The sequence below is a fragment of the Telopea speciosissima genome, chromosome 1, assembly GCF_018873765.1.
Source record: "Telopea speciosissima isolate NSW1024214 ecotype Mountain lineage chromosome 1, Tspe_v1, whole genome shotgun sequence".
Lineage (NCBI taxonomy): Eukaryota > Viridiplantae > Streptophyta > Magnoliopsida > Proteales > Proteaceae > Telopea > Telopea speciosissima.
Window position 1 is genome coordinate 76,839,666 of NC_057916.1, and position 11,691 is coordinate 76,851,356.

The 11,691-nt window shown below is 45.1% G+C and overlaps 2 protein-coding genes across 2 annotated transcripts; both read left to right on the forward strand.

The window, feature by feature from the left end:
* Positions 1–310: 310 nt before the first annotated feature.
* Positions 311–1,986, forward strand: LOC122654790 (probable ascorbate-specific transmembrane electron transporter 1). Its single transcript, XM_043849043.1, has 4 exons — positions 311–454; positions 591–639; positions 730–927; positions 1,718–1,986. The coding sequence occupies exons 1-4, from the start codon at positions 311–313 to the stop codon at positions 1,984–1,986; spliced, it is 660 nt and encodes a 219-aa protein (XP_043704978.1).
* A 2,728-nt stretch (positions 1,987–4,714) lies between these two features.
* Positions 4,715–6,477, forward strand: LOC122654796 (probable ascorbate-specific transmembrane electron transporter 1). The gene is made up of 4 exons (XM_043849056.1): positions 4,715–4,857; positions 4,965–5,013; positions 5,219–5,418; positions 6,145–6,477. Exons 1-4 carry the CDS (start codon positions 4,729–4,731, stop codon positions 6,475–6,477), a joined length of 711 nt encoding a protein of 236 aa, XP_043704991.1. The 5' UTR covers positions 4,715–4,728.
* Positions 6,478–11,691: the final 5,214 nt, after the last annotated feature.

Genomic DNA, 11,691 nt, shown 5'->3' on the forward strand with positions numbered 1-11,691 from the left:
GTAACTAACGTGCCTTCAATGAACCACCACCAAAGAGAAAAGAAGGAGACGGAGCAGGCGCGCGGTTTACTAGGGTATGCTCGACTGATCGATGGCCACGTGGTGGTATTCCAATTTTGGAAGGCGATGGACGGTTGTGATCGATTATGCCACTCCAATAAGCACAAAAAAGGTAAAAACATTGAGGATTGGCGTCTTAGTAGAAACTATAAATATCTTTCTGCGCTTCCCCAATGTTTAGGGTCCAAGTAGACTGAGCAGTAGCGAACACTTCCAGCGAAAGAGCGAGAGAGAGAGAGAGAGATTAGAGATGAAGACAAGTGTGGCAACGGTTCCATTCATGGTCTTATCGCATTTACTGGCCATTGGAGCGGCGTTTATGGTGTTGGTATGGTGCATCCATTTCAGAGGTGGTCTTGCCTTCGAATCCACCAACAAGTCTCTCATCTTCAATGTATTCTTCTTCTTCTTCTTCTGGGTTTGCTGTTCTTTCAAGCTTTGTAACAAACAGAAACAGTACTATTATATGGTATATGATATAATTTGGTCTACCAATTCAGATTTGATAAAACATTAATTGTACTTTGCAGATTCATCCGGTGCTGATGTTAATTGGAATCATAATTCTAGGTGGTGAAGGTGAGGAAAAATCATTTCTGTTCAAATTAGTTCCGATTGCCTTAACTGTGTTTCATAGTGATTTTTTTTTGGGGGGGGGACAAAATGCAGCCATAATCAGTTACAAAGCTATTCCTTTGTCGAAGGAAGTGAAGAAGGTGATCCATCTCATTTTGCACTTCTTTGCCTTCATCCTTGGCATTGTCGGGATCTATGCCGCATACAAATATCACAATGAGAGCTCCATTGCCAATTTCTTCACCTTGCATTCCTGGTTAGGGATTGGAGTTATCTGTCTATGTTATACAGGTAATTACAAACATTAAACATTTATTCTCCTTCTTCATATTTTCTTATTAACCTAGCCTTGGGCGGTTTTATCCGGATTAAAATCCTTTGCAATTCCTTAATCTTACGGTGTCCTACAGTTGGGACTTGAGAGTTCAACACGTAGAAGATGCTATATCCAACGGTTTTGAGCTCGATTCATCCAGTTTTTTTTTTTTTTTTTCTTTCTTTCTTTCTTCTTGAACTCTGCATCGTTGGATGTCGCATCTTCCACATGTCGAGCTCTCAGACATGAACTGCAAGATTAAGGCACTGTAGAGGATTTTTTTTTTTTGAGGGGGTGGGGGGATTGTTCTAATTAAAGCTGGCTTAGTGTTCATCTTAAGACTTCAAAGTATTGACGAACAATGATTGAACCATTCCAAACTCGGCTTCCTATGCTCGGGGCGAGATATAGAGGTTTCTGGCTTTTGAGCCATTTTTGAAATGTTGGAACACGGGTAGAATCATACCCTTTGATAATAAAGAAAGGGTGCCCAAGTACTTATAAACCTTCACATTGGGTTACTCACATTTGAAGTACCGTCTTGTTGGGATTCAGATAGAACTCACCCTAAAAAGCTAACTATTAAGGAGAAAATGTCCAAGTTCTTATAAGCCTTCACACAGGAAGACGTGGGATAATTTTTTTCACATAGAAGACTAACATGAAATTGCTTTTGCATGGAAACCCTAACATGAAACTGGTGATATTGAAATGATTTGCAGTGGATATTTGGGTTCGTGATGTACTTTTACCCTGGCGGGCCAGCTTCATGTAGGGCTAAATCTCTTCCATGGCACGGCCTCTTTGGGTTGTTCGTGTATTTATTAGCCGTTGCCACTGCAACACTGGGTTTTCTGGAGAAGCTCACCTTCCTCGAGTTCGGAGGCCTCGCCAAGTATGGATCTGAGGCTTTCCTCATCAACTTCACTGCCATCGTTACTATTTTGTTTGGAGGCTCCATTGTGTTAATTGCTGTTTCTCCAGCCCCTGTCGAGGACGTTCAATTTTTGGATTCTTCAAAAAATCACATATAGACATTGTTTCATCCAAAGAGATTGAACCTCCTGTTGGAAATGTGTGTCCATCAAACCCATTAAATTAATGAATTTGATTTTTGCATGATTTTATCTAATTGGGAAATTTATGTTTACCACCCCTGAAGTTTTTACGTCTATCGTTTTTGAAATTTCAAAAATTACTTCCATACCCTTGGGTACTAACTCTGTTAGTTTTGAAAAGAAATAACAATTTTGCCTTTTCTTATTTCTTAAAGAAATAAACCCACTCCACTCCACCATTGTTATTGTTCATCTTCAAGGTCTTGAAGTAGCCACCACCACCGTCGAAAAATTATCACCTCTCAAAATATGTCTTTCCTTGCCTTGACTTTTTCTTCAATCATAAACCAGACTCGATGGAAAGTTTTGGATTTAGAAACATAAATTGAAACAGAAGTCAGTATTGGAATAAAAAATCACAATCCATTTGAAGTAGATTTCAGCTGATTCAAATGGAATGGCTGAAATCTAAGATTTCTAATTAGCTTTTATAAAAAGAAAAATAAATGGGGTTTCGATCGTTTGTTGCAATCGGTGGAGATGGGAAGAAGAAGGGAAAGAGATGGTGTGGAACGGTTTCGGCTATTCGCAAGTCAAAAATGGGGTTAGGTTTTGGAAAAAATATTGTTGAAGTTTTTTAACAAATAAATGGATTCCCTTTTGAGCATTTATTTTAAATATCTTGAAATGTGCGCACTCAAACTTGTATTTGGAATCATCATTCCTAATAACACACAATGTAACAATTATGCGAACAAAATGCCCAATTTTATCTCTAAATGATTTAAAACGTAAATCTAAAGACAACTAATGCTCAAATAAAAACCTGTAAATTAATAACATTAAGGAATTAATTTGGATTTTATGGACTCTTCAATTTCAATATTGGGTCAAATTCATCAACCAATACTCGAATAATGTCATGCTCATGGAGCTTGAAGTGAACAAGGATCCTCTTGTTCCTTACGTGCTAATCTTTCACTTCAGTTTTTTCTTCTTTTTCTTTTGTTATTTTTCAAATTAGGTCAACCCTCAGATTCAATAATATGTGTGAGTACACATTTATTGGAAGACGCTTGCTCAATTGGTTGGCTCCTTGCCAGTGGAGTGTAGGCTTTCATGAGGTCATAAGACACTTGATTGCTTTCCCCTCCCTCCTTCCTCCCCTCCTCCTTTCCACTTCTGTCCCTCTTTCTACCTCTCATGTAGTTATAGTTAAAATCACATTTGGCAATTAGATAGGATAGAACACCCCCCCCCACCCCAAATAATGGGCATACATTTATTGCAAATTTGCAATTTGCTTATAGGCCAAATGTTCTCTGTACTGAGGGCACAGGTTGTGCCCAGACACATGGGGGTACGCAAAATAACCATCCTGCCTCCCTAAATGGTAGACGTACAAGTCTGAACACAACCTGTACTACGACACAGAGAACATCAACCCATGCTTATATTGTAACTACAAAATATTAGAAATAAGAAGAGTAGAATTATGCTACACAACCCGATTCCTGCATAGTGTATACTATTTGATGTGACATGAAAGATTCCCCCATGCCGGCATGGGAACACTTGCCCACAACTAATAATACACTGGAACATTTTAAAGTAGTTGATGATAAATAATTACTAAATTTCCTTTAAAAATTATTTATTATGAAAAGATGCACATTATAATATGATAAAAAAATTTGTTTTATGTACTGTGAAACTAAAGTATCTTTGAATTTTATAATATTTTTCTTATAGCTCCGGTTTGGAGGATAGCTAATACAACCAAATATGGCAGGATGCATGGTTTTATTGTAGCGACTGGGCAACTAATTAGTTGCTGCTCAAACTTTGTGGTCAAGTGGTCCACATGACTATTTGTCCCAAGTTCATTCCATGGCTTGTAGAGATGTCTGCTCGTTCTACCAAAAAACTAACAAGAGATGTGAGCTCATTAGTCATGAGTTTGAGAAGCATTCTCTGTGGGGGAGTACATGGGCCACATGCATACGGCAGTCAATGAGAGCACATGTTGGCATCTAGAGAGGTAGGATTTTCGTTTTTCATGGGGGTGGGTGGTCATTCCCCCCCCCCCCACTATCTCTAGGCGTGGCCCCTGTGTCCCCCCACAGAGAAAGGAGGTGCCATATGGTTCGTATTTAGGGACCCAGGATAAAAGAGTATGAGTGGGCGCATGATGCCGACAGCGTGGCCACCATTTCTCCTTATATACTTCAAGTGAAAAAAAGGCAGGCATTCGATCCCATATACAAGCCTCCTCTCAGGCTCACTCTCCTCTCTCCACAATTAATGATTTGGGCACTTTTAAGTATCTCTACATGATTTAAGGTATCAGTATCATATCAATTGAATCGGCCGATACATATCGATATCAGCACAGATCATGAGTACCAGCCAAAAGAGTTATTTGCTTTTTAATTTGCAGAAAAATTGTTCGCCATGGTAAAATACAACACCTAAATTGGAAGAGAAAAAAAATTAGAATCAATTACACTATCATATTACATGTTAGGTATAATGATTGCAAAATTTTAGTATTCATTTGATTTAGTTTTACATACATTTTCTTTATATCCCTTGCAACCATAAGCTTCTTAGATATCTTACTGCGCTTCCTCCATTGTTTAGAGTCCAAGGAGACTGAGGCCGGGAACGACCACTGCCAGCGAACGATCCAGAGTGCGAGAGAGTTAGAGATCTGAGATGGCGGTGCCACTCACGATGGTAGCGCATATGCTGGGCACTGCGGCAGCGGTTATGGTGTTGGTTTGGTGCATCCATTTCAGAGGAGGTCTTGCCTTCAAAGCCACAAACAAGTATCTCATCTTCAATGTATTCTCCTTCTTTCCTTTTCTTCTTCTTCTTCAACTAGGCTTGCTGCTCTTTTTAAGTATCTTTCTTCTTCAACTGGGTTTGATATAACACATTCTACGTTGCAGATTCATCCGGTGCTGACATTAATTGGAGTCATAATTCTAGGTGGTGAAGGTAAGGAAAATCATTTTATAAGGATGTGGGTCCCACACCCTATGGACGGTTTAGATCTATTCCCACCTATCCCCATGTGGGTAGTAGATTTGAACTCGGGCATTCTTGAAATATTTATTTCTTTCTGTTCAAATTCAGATTCCCTTAAACTGTGATTCATATATAGTGGATTAATTATTGACAAGATCGAATAATATTAATGCAGCCATAATCTGTCACAAATCTGTTCCATTTTCGAAAGGAGTGAAGAAATTTATCCATCTCACATTGCACGCCTTTGCCCTCATCCTTGGCATTGTAGGCACCTACGCTGCATTCAAATTTCACAATGAGAGCTCCATTCCCAATCTCTTCAGCTTCCATTCTTGGATGGGGATTGGAGTTATCTGTCTTTATGGTATTCAGGTAATTAAAACACAGTCACTCCCCCTTCTTCATATTAATTTTCGGGTTAAACCAGCCCATATACATAGAGCTGGGCTGAGTAGGTGTTATCCAGCAAACTTTTTGGACTGATTCATTCCTGGCTTAGTGAAGAACATGGAGGCCCATCTTGGGTCCAGTGGATAGGCACCATATCAATTATGTAGTCGGTATTTACATTCAGACTTAAAGACTAGTAGTTCCACAAGAAATTATCTCTTCCAGTTCCCTGCCTGACATAGTTCGCCAATACCCCTAACAAGGGCTTGGTGGACTTCACCCGGGCAGGGGTAGGGTGGTTATAAGGTTATTGCCCCCCCTCTTGTTAGAGGCACTGAGGAATTGGGCCGGACAAGAAATTGGAGCCGATAAAGATCCATAGTTTCACTAGGGCCTCTAGACTTGTATTGGCTGCTGAAACTCTTGTAGAAAAATTCCTTGATATTTGCAGATCCTTTGTCGGCTTTGGCCGTTGTTTTTTGTTGGGAGAATAGGAGAATAGTCCCACATTGGTTTCACATACCTGTGAGACCCTCCACCTAATTGTTCAATTTTTGAATATTTATATTTACATGGTATCAAAACCCGAAGAATAATCCCACATCAGTGACCCTATCCCCTCATTTACCAATGAGTCCCTAGTTTCCTTTTCCCAGGTCTGAAACTGGTGATTTTTTATTTATCATTATTATTTTCTGTTTTTTGCAGTGGATAGTTGGGTTCTTGGCGTTCTTTTACCCTGGTGGATCAGCCGGAGTTAGAGCGCAATCACTTTCACCGCACGTAATCTTTGGGCTATTCTTGTATATATTGGCCGTTGCCACTGCCTTACTGGGCTTTCTGGAGAAGCTTACCTTCCTCGAGAACTCCGACGTCGCTCGTTACGGAACGGAGGCTTACTTCGTCAACTTCACCGCCGTCGTTACTGTTTTGTTCGGAGTCTCCATTGTGTTGACTGCTATTTCTCCACCACGTGCAACTACAGTTGCAGAGGAACCAGACAAATCAGATATAGAATTTTTTGGGACAAGAAAAAAATAAACATTTATCTAACTTTTGATTGGATTGTGACAGCACATTTGTACTAGCTTCCTCTTCATTTGTTACTAGGGAAGTTTTTCTCCTTTATTAGGCTTTGTTTGTTTCGAAGTAAAATCTTATCTCAAAATGTTCTATTTCGTGAATGTACATTTTCACATGTTGAATAATTTTCTAATGTATATTTTCATAAAAAAAAAAATATTGGAATTCAACTTTTAATTTTACATCAAACAAACAAAGTCTTATTTGTTAGGATAAAGTTTTTCTCGACCCATAAAGAACTGATTATCCAAACCTATGGAATTTTAGTACTTTTTCAAAACACCTTTGCAATGTCCTCTCTTGCCTAATAGACATCGGTGGTAGATAGAATCATGGGTAGACAAAAACTCAGTCTATGTTTGTTAGTAGAAAATTTTTGTTCTATGAGAAAGCTTCACCCAAAATCCTGGGATTATAATTATTCTTCCCTATTGGTTGAAGGTTTAAAGTATCTCTTCTCTTGTTGTGATACTCATTTCATCCCTATTAATGTTCATGGTAAAGGATTATCTCCTTTGCTAGGGTGAAGGAAGACTTGGTCTTTTGTTATTTGTTTCAATGCCTTGATGGTTTGTAAAATTATTCATGCTCACACGCAAATGAGTTAACGTACACTACGGTTAATTTAATAACTATCATCATGTTCCTTTGCAAGTCCTAAATAAATTACAACATTAAATAACAATTAGGGTAGTGATTGGATCAAACCCGAGTGAGCTAACTATCTCATCGGATAAAGTTAAATGGTGGGGCAGAAAAAGAGAAAAATACTAATAAGTCCACTTCTCATACTTCTATGATTACTCAGTTCACACCCACCATCCCTAAAAAGGTCTCACTCATATCATGAAAATATCCCAAAACTAGGCTGTTCAGTACCTGTGTTTACCACATCAACAAACATCCACTTCAATAATTATGTTGAAGAAGAAAATTAAAAGTGAGGGGTAGGGTTTTTATACACCTGCTACAATTGCCATGTGATTGTTAGGTTTGTATGTACCTAGATTCGGTAGATATGTTGTCCATGTTGATGAGGCATAAAACACCCCACCTGTCAGAAGCTGCCACGTGGCCGACCCGATCTCAGTCCGAGAACCGAGTTGGGCCGAGCAGGAAATTGGGCCGACCCCATCTCCGATAAGTCACCTGACAAAGCTTGGTTTGGGCGAGCTGGCCGGTGGCTGAGGCCGAGATTATACGGGTCAGCCATAGACTCCTAGCCGAACTCGCGGCCGAGCCCTCCTCCCGGGCCGACCTCCATTGCCGACCCCACGGGCCGACCTCGTAGGCCGAGCCCTCCTCCATTGAGGCTCTCATATCACCCCACCGGGGATCTCCAAGCCACGTCAGCACATCCCGAGAATCGTGGGATAAGGACCGAGCCACGATCCCAGCGCAACACGGAATCACACTCTACATGGACTCTTACCTTAATAAGAGTCCGACCCCGAAAATAACTCTCCACTCCGCTCCACGCGAGAGAACCTTCCGAAAGAAGGACTCCTACCATACTAGGACTCTTCCAACCGTCTCATCTCCTCCTTACTCTATAAATACCCAGGTATGGAGCACTATTCCTCATCTGGCTTTTGACTACACAGTTACGCTGTCGCGTTGAAGACCTGACTTGAGCATCGGAGAGTCCTAGGCCGGAGCCACACCGGCCCTCTTGCGCTCATTACTTGGTTTTTGCAGGTTCATCCACGGGCGAACCAAGTACCGGAGGTTTTCACACGCAACAGATTTGGCGCCGTTTGTGGGAACGACATCAGCAAGCCGCGTCGTTTCTGCCAATTCCCAGAGCAATAATAATGGTGCACACGAGGTCAGGACAGCATGGCTCTACTTCCCGTACGGAGGAGCCGCAACCCGTTGTGCAGACGAGGCGATCACCGCCCCCCGAAGCCTCTCGGCAGGGGATAAATAGAAGACCCCCTAGGGCAGGTGGTGCGCAGCCCATCACGGGCACCATTCCCCCTCCAGAGAGCGGGAATGGGGGAGTTGCACTAACCGCGGCCGCGGCTAGCCGCGGTACAGCCGAGCCAAGTTTGGACGGGAATGTCCTACTGCACCACCACCCTTGCCGGAGAGTTTGGACCGAAGCCCCTGGCAAATAATCGTGAGTTATGGATTTGTCGCAGATGCTCCACACCAACGAGATGTGCGCACCTTCATGAACCAAATGGCCCGAGGCTGGCTGATGGGCCAGCCGCTGGCCGTGCCCCCTCCAGCTCCGATTCACGCTGAAAGAAACCTGCAGCAAAATGGCGGCCGGCGTAGGGCCGAGCCGAGTCGGGCTGCGTCCTCGCACCCATCTCGTCAGAAGACTCCACCTCCGCGCCCCAGTAGAGGCGCTCGGCGGGGTGAACAAGAACATCGCCAAAGCCCGCGAACAGGGCAGGAAATTGAACCGGCCGGCTCGGTAGCGAGGAGGTCGGTATTTTCTGGACGGATCGGAGAGGACGAACCGCCGAGGAGATTCCGAGAACAAAGAAAAGACCCGGTTGAAAGGCGCGCGCCGAGACAAGGAGAAGGATCGCGTCATACTCCCCGGGGTCAGAGCTCACCTCCCCGAGAAGAACAACAGGGGAGCCCCCGAGGGTCCAACTTCCAAGAAGAAAAAAGAACAAGGAAGGGTGGTGAGGACCGAGCTGACCAGAATGGCCGACTACAACGGGATGACCGACCCTATCGGCCCCGGGCCGAGGAGCCGGTTGGCCGAGCACCTGAAACCGAGCTGGAGAAGCGGCTATGAGACTTGGCCGAGCAGGTGGAGGGGTTGAAGAAACAGCGACCCCGGACGCCTACTCTTTGGTCGGGCGTCACCCTTATCCTCCCGAGATCATGACCGCGCCGCTACCACACGGTTTCAAACCTCCCCCGTTCGACCGGTATGACGGGATGACCGACCCGACAGATCACATCAACTACTTTAATGCGATGATGACCATGTACGGGGGAACCGAGATCGTTTCTTGCCGAGCCTTCCCTGCATCCCTCAAAGGCGCGGCGACCTCATGGTTTTCCTGGTTGCCGTCGAATTCCATAAGAAGCTTCGCTCAACTCTGTCGAGCCTTTGTCACGCGCTTCCAGAGTAGTATGAAACATAAGAAGACCACGGTCAACCTCCTCAGCGTGAAACAAAGGCCCGACGAGTCGATCCGAGCATTCGTCTCCCGCTTCAACAAGGAATCCTTAGATATCAAGGACTTGGACGAGGCCACGGCCCATACGGCTATGAGCAACGGATTGGCCGACATGGACCTTATCAAGGACTTGGCCCGGAAGCCGACAAGAAACCTGGCCGAGCTCTTGGAGAGGTGCAACGAGTTCGCAAATATGGCCGAGGTCCTCCAAGCCCGGAAGGGCAACGAAGGTCGTACCGACAAGAAAAGGCCGACAACAGACGACCGAAGAGAAGACAAAAGGCCAAGGACGGATCGCCGAGCTTACAGGTCGGATCGAGCTCGGAGCCCCGACTACACGCCATTGAATGCATCTCGCAAGGAGATCCTGATGCAAATACAAGATGGGGGGTACATCCGCCGACCCCGACCGATGCAAGCGGGGTCATCTCGGAATCCCAACAAATATTGCCAATTCCACAAGGACATCGGTCACGACACCGAAGATTGTTATCAGCTGAAAAGAGAAATCGAAGAGCTGATAAAAGCGGCCCACTTGAAGCGATATGTCAAAGGAGGCCGAGAGGATCGTGGAGGTCGGCGGCCTGATGACCGAGATCAAAGAAGAGCCGAGCCTAGGGCCGAAAACAGGCGAGTTGAAAGAGATGATGACAAGGTCCGAGCCGAGAAGAAGGAGGACGGATCCGGGCCGAGCAATGACAAGGGAGCCCCCATATACACTATCCTCGGAGGGCCCGGGCAAGAGAGTACTCGAAAGGCTAAGGCAAACGCTCGCTTCGTCGAAGTAGCCGAGATGCCCGCCAAGAAACTCAAGCCGGCGGTGACGATCTCCTTCACGGAAGCCGACCTCGAAGGTATAAGTTTACCTCATGACGATGCTTTAGTGGTGCAAGTAGAAATTGCGAACAGACCCGTACACCGTGTATTGGTCGATACCGGCGCATCCGTGGACCTTATGTCACTGGAAGCGTATCGACAATTTGGCTTCGGCGATGAAGCGCTTAAGCTCGAAGGAACCTCGCTTCACGGGTTCTCGGGAGCGGCCGCGACCATCAAGGGCTCGATCGATCTACTAGTCACAATTGGGCAAGCTCCATGCCAGGCGACGATCCAAGTCAAATTCATGGTGGTACGGTCGGTAGTGGCTTTCAACGCCATACTCGGTCGTCCGTCATTGACCGCCCTCCAAGCCATCATCTCCCCGACTCACTTGAAGATGAAGTTCCCCACCGAGAACGGTGTCGACGAGGTCCGAGGCGACCAAAAGAAGGCACGAGAGTGCTACGCTACTTTCGTCAAGCAAAATAAGGGTAATGTTCGAGGAATGGCCATGTGCGTCGTACATCTCCCCGAAGATCAGCGGGATGAGCTTATCGAGAGAAGAGGGCGACCCGTGGAAGACCTGACCCCACTTCATCTCAGCGAAGATGACCCAGCCAAGGTGGTCCAGCTCGGATCACTACTAAGTGAAGATCAAAGGAGGCGGCTCGGAGTTTTCTTAAAAGCGAACGCCGATGTCTTCGCCTGGTCGGCCGCGGACATGTCGGGTATACCCAGACATATAGCTGAGCACCGACTCCATGTGGATTCGGGTCGGAAACCAATCCTGCAGAAGAGAAGGAACTACGCACTTGATCGACAAACTGCAATCAAAGAAGAGGTGGAGAAGCTTCGCCGATCAGGATTCATCCGAGAAGAGAAATTCCCGACCTGGTTGGCTAATGTCGTCATGGTCCCTAAACCGAACGGAAAGTGGAGAATGTGTGTCGACTACACCGACCTCAATAAGGCCTGCCCAAAAGATGAGTACCCACTACCTCGGATCGACCTCTTGATCGACGCCACGGCAGGTCACGAGATGCTGAGTTTCATGGACGCGTACTCCGGCTACAACCAAATCATGATGCATGAGGAGGACGAGTCGTACACGGCCTTCCGAACTGACCAAGAGAATTTCTGCTACAAGGTCATGCCGTTCGGATTGAAGAACGTCGGAGCGACATACCAGCGCCTCGTGAACTAT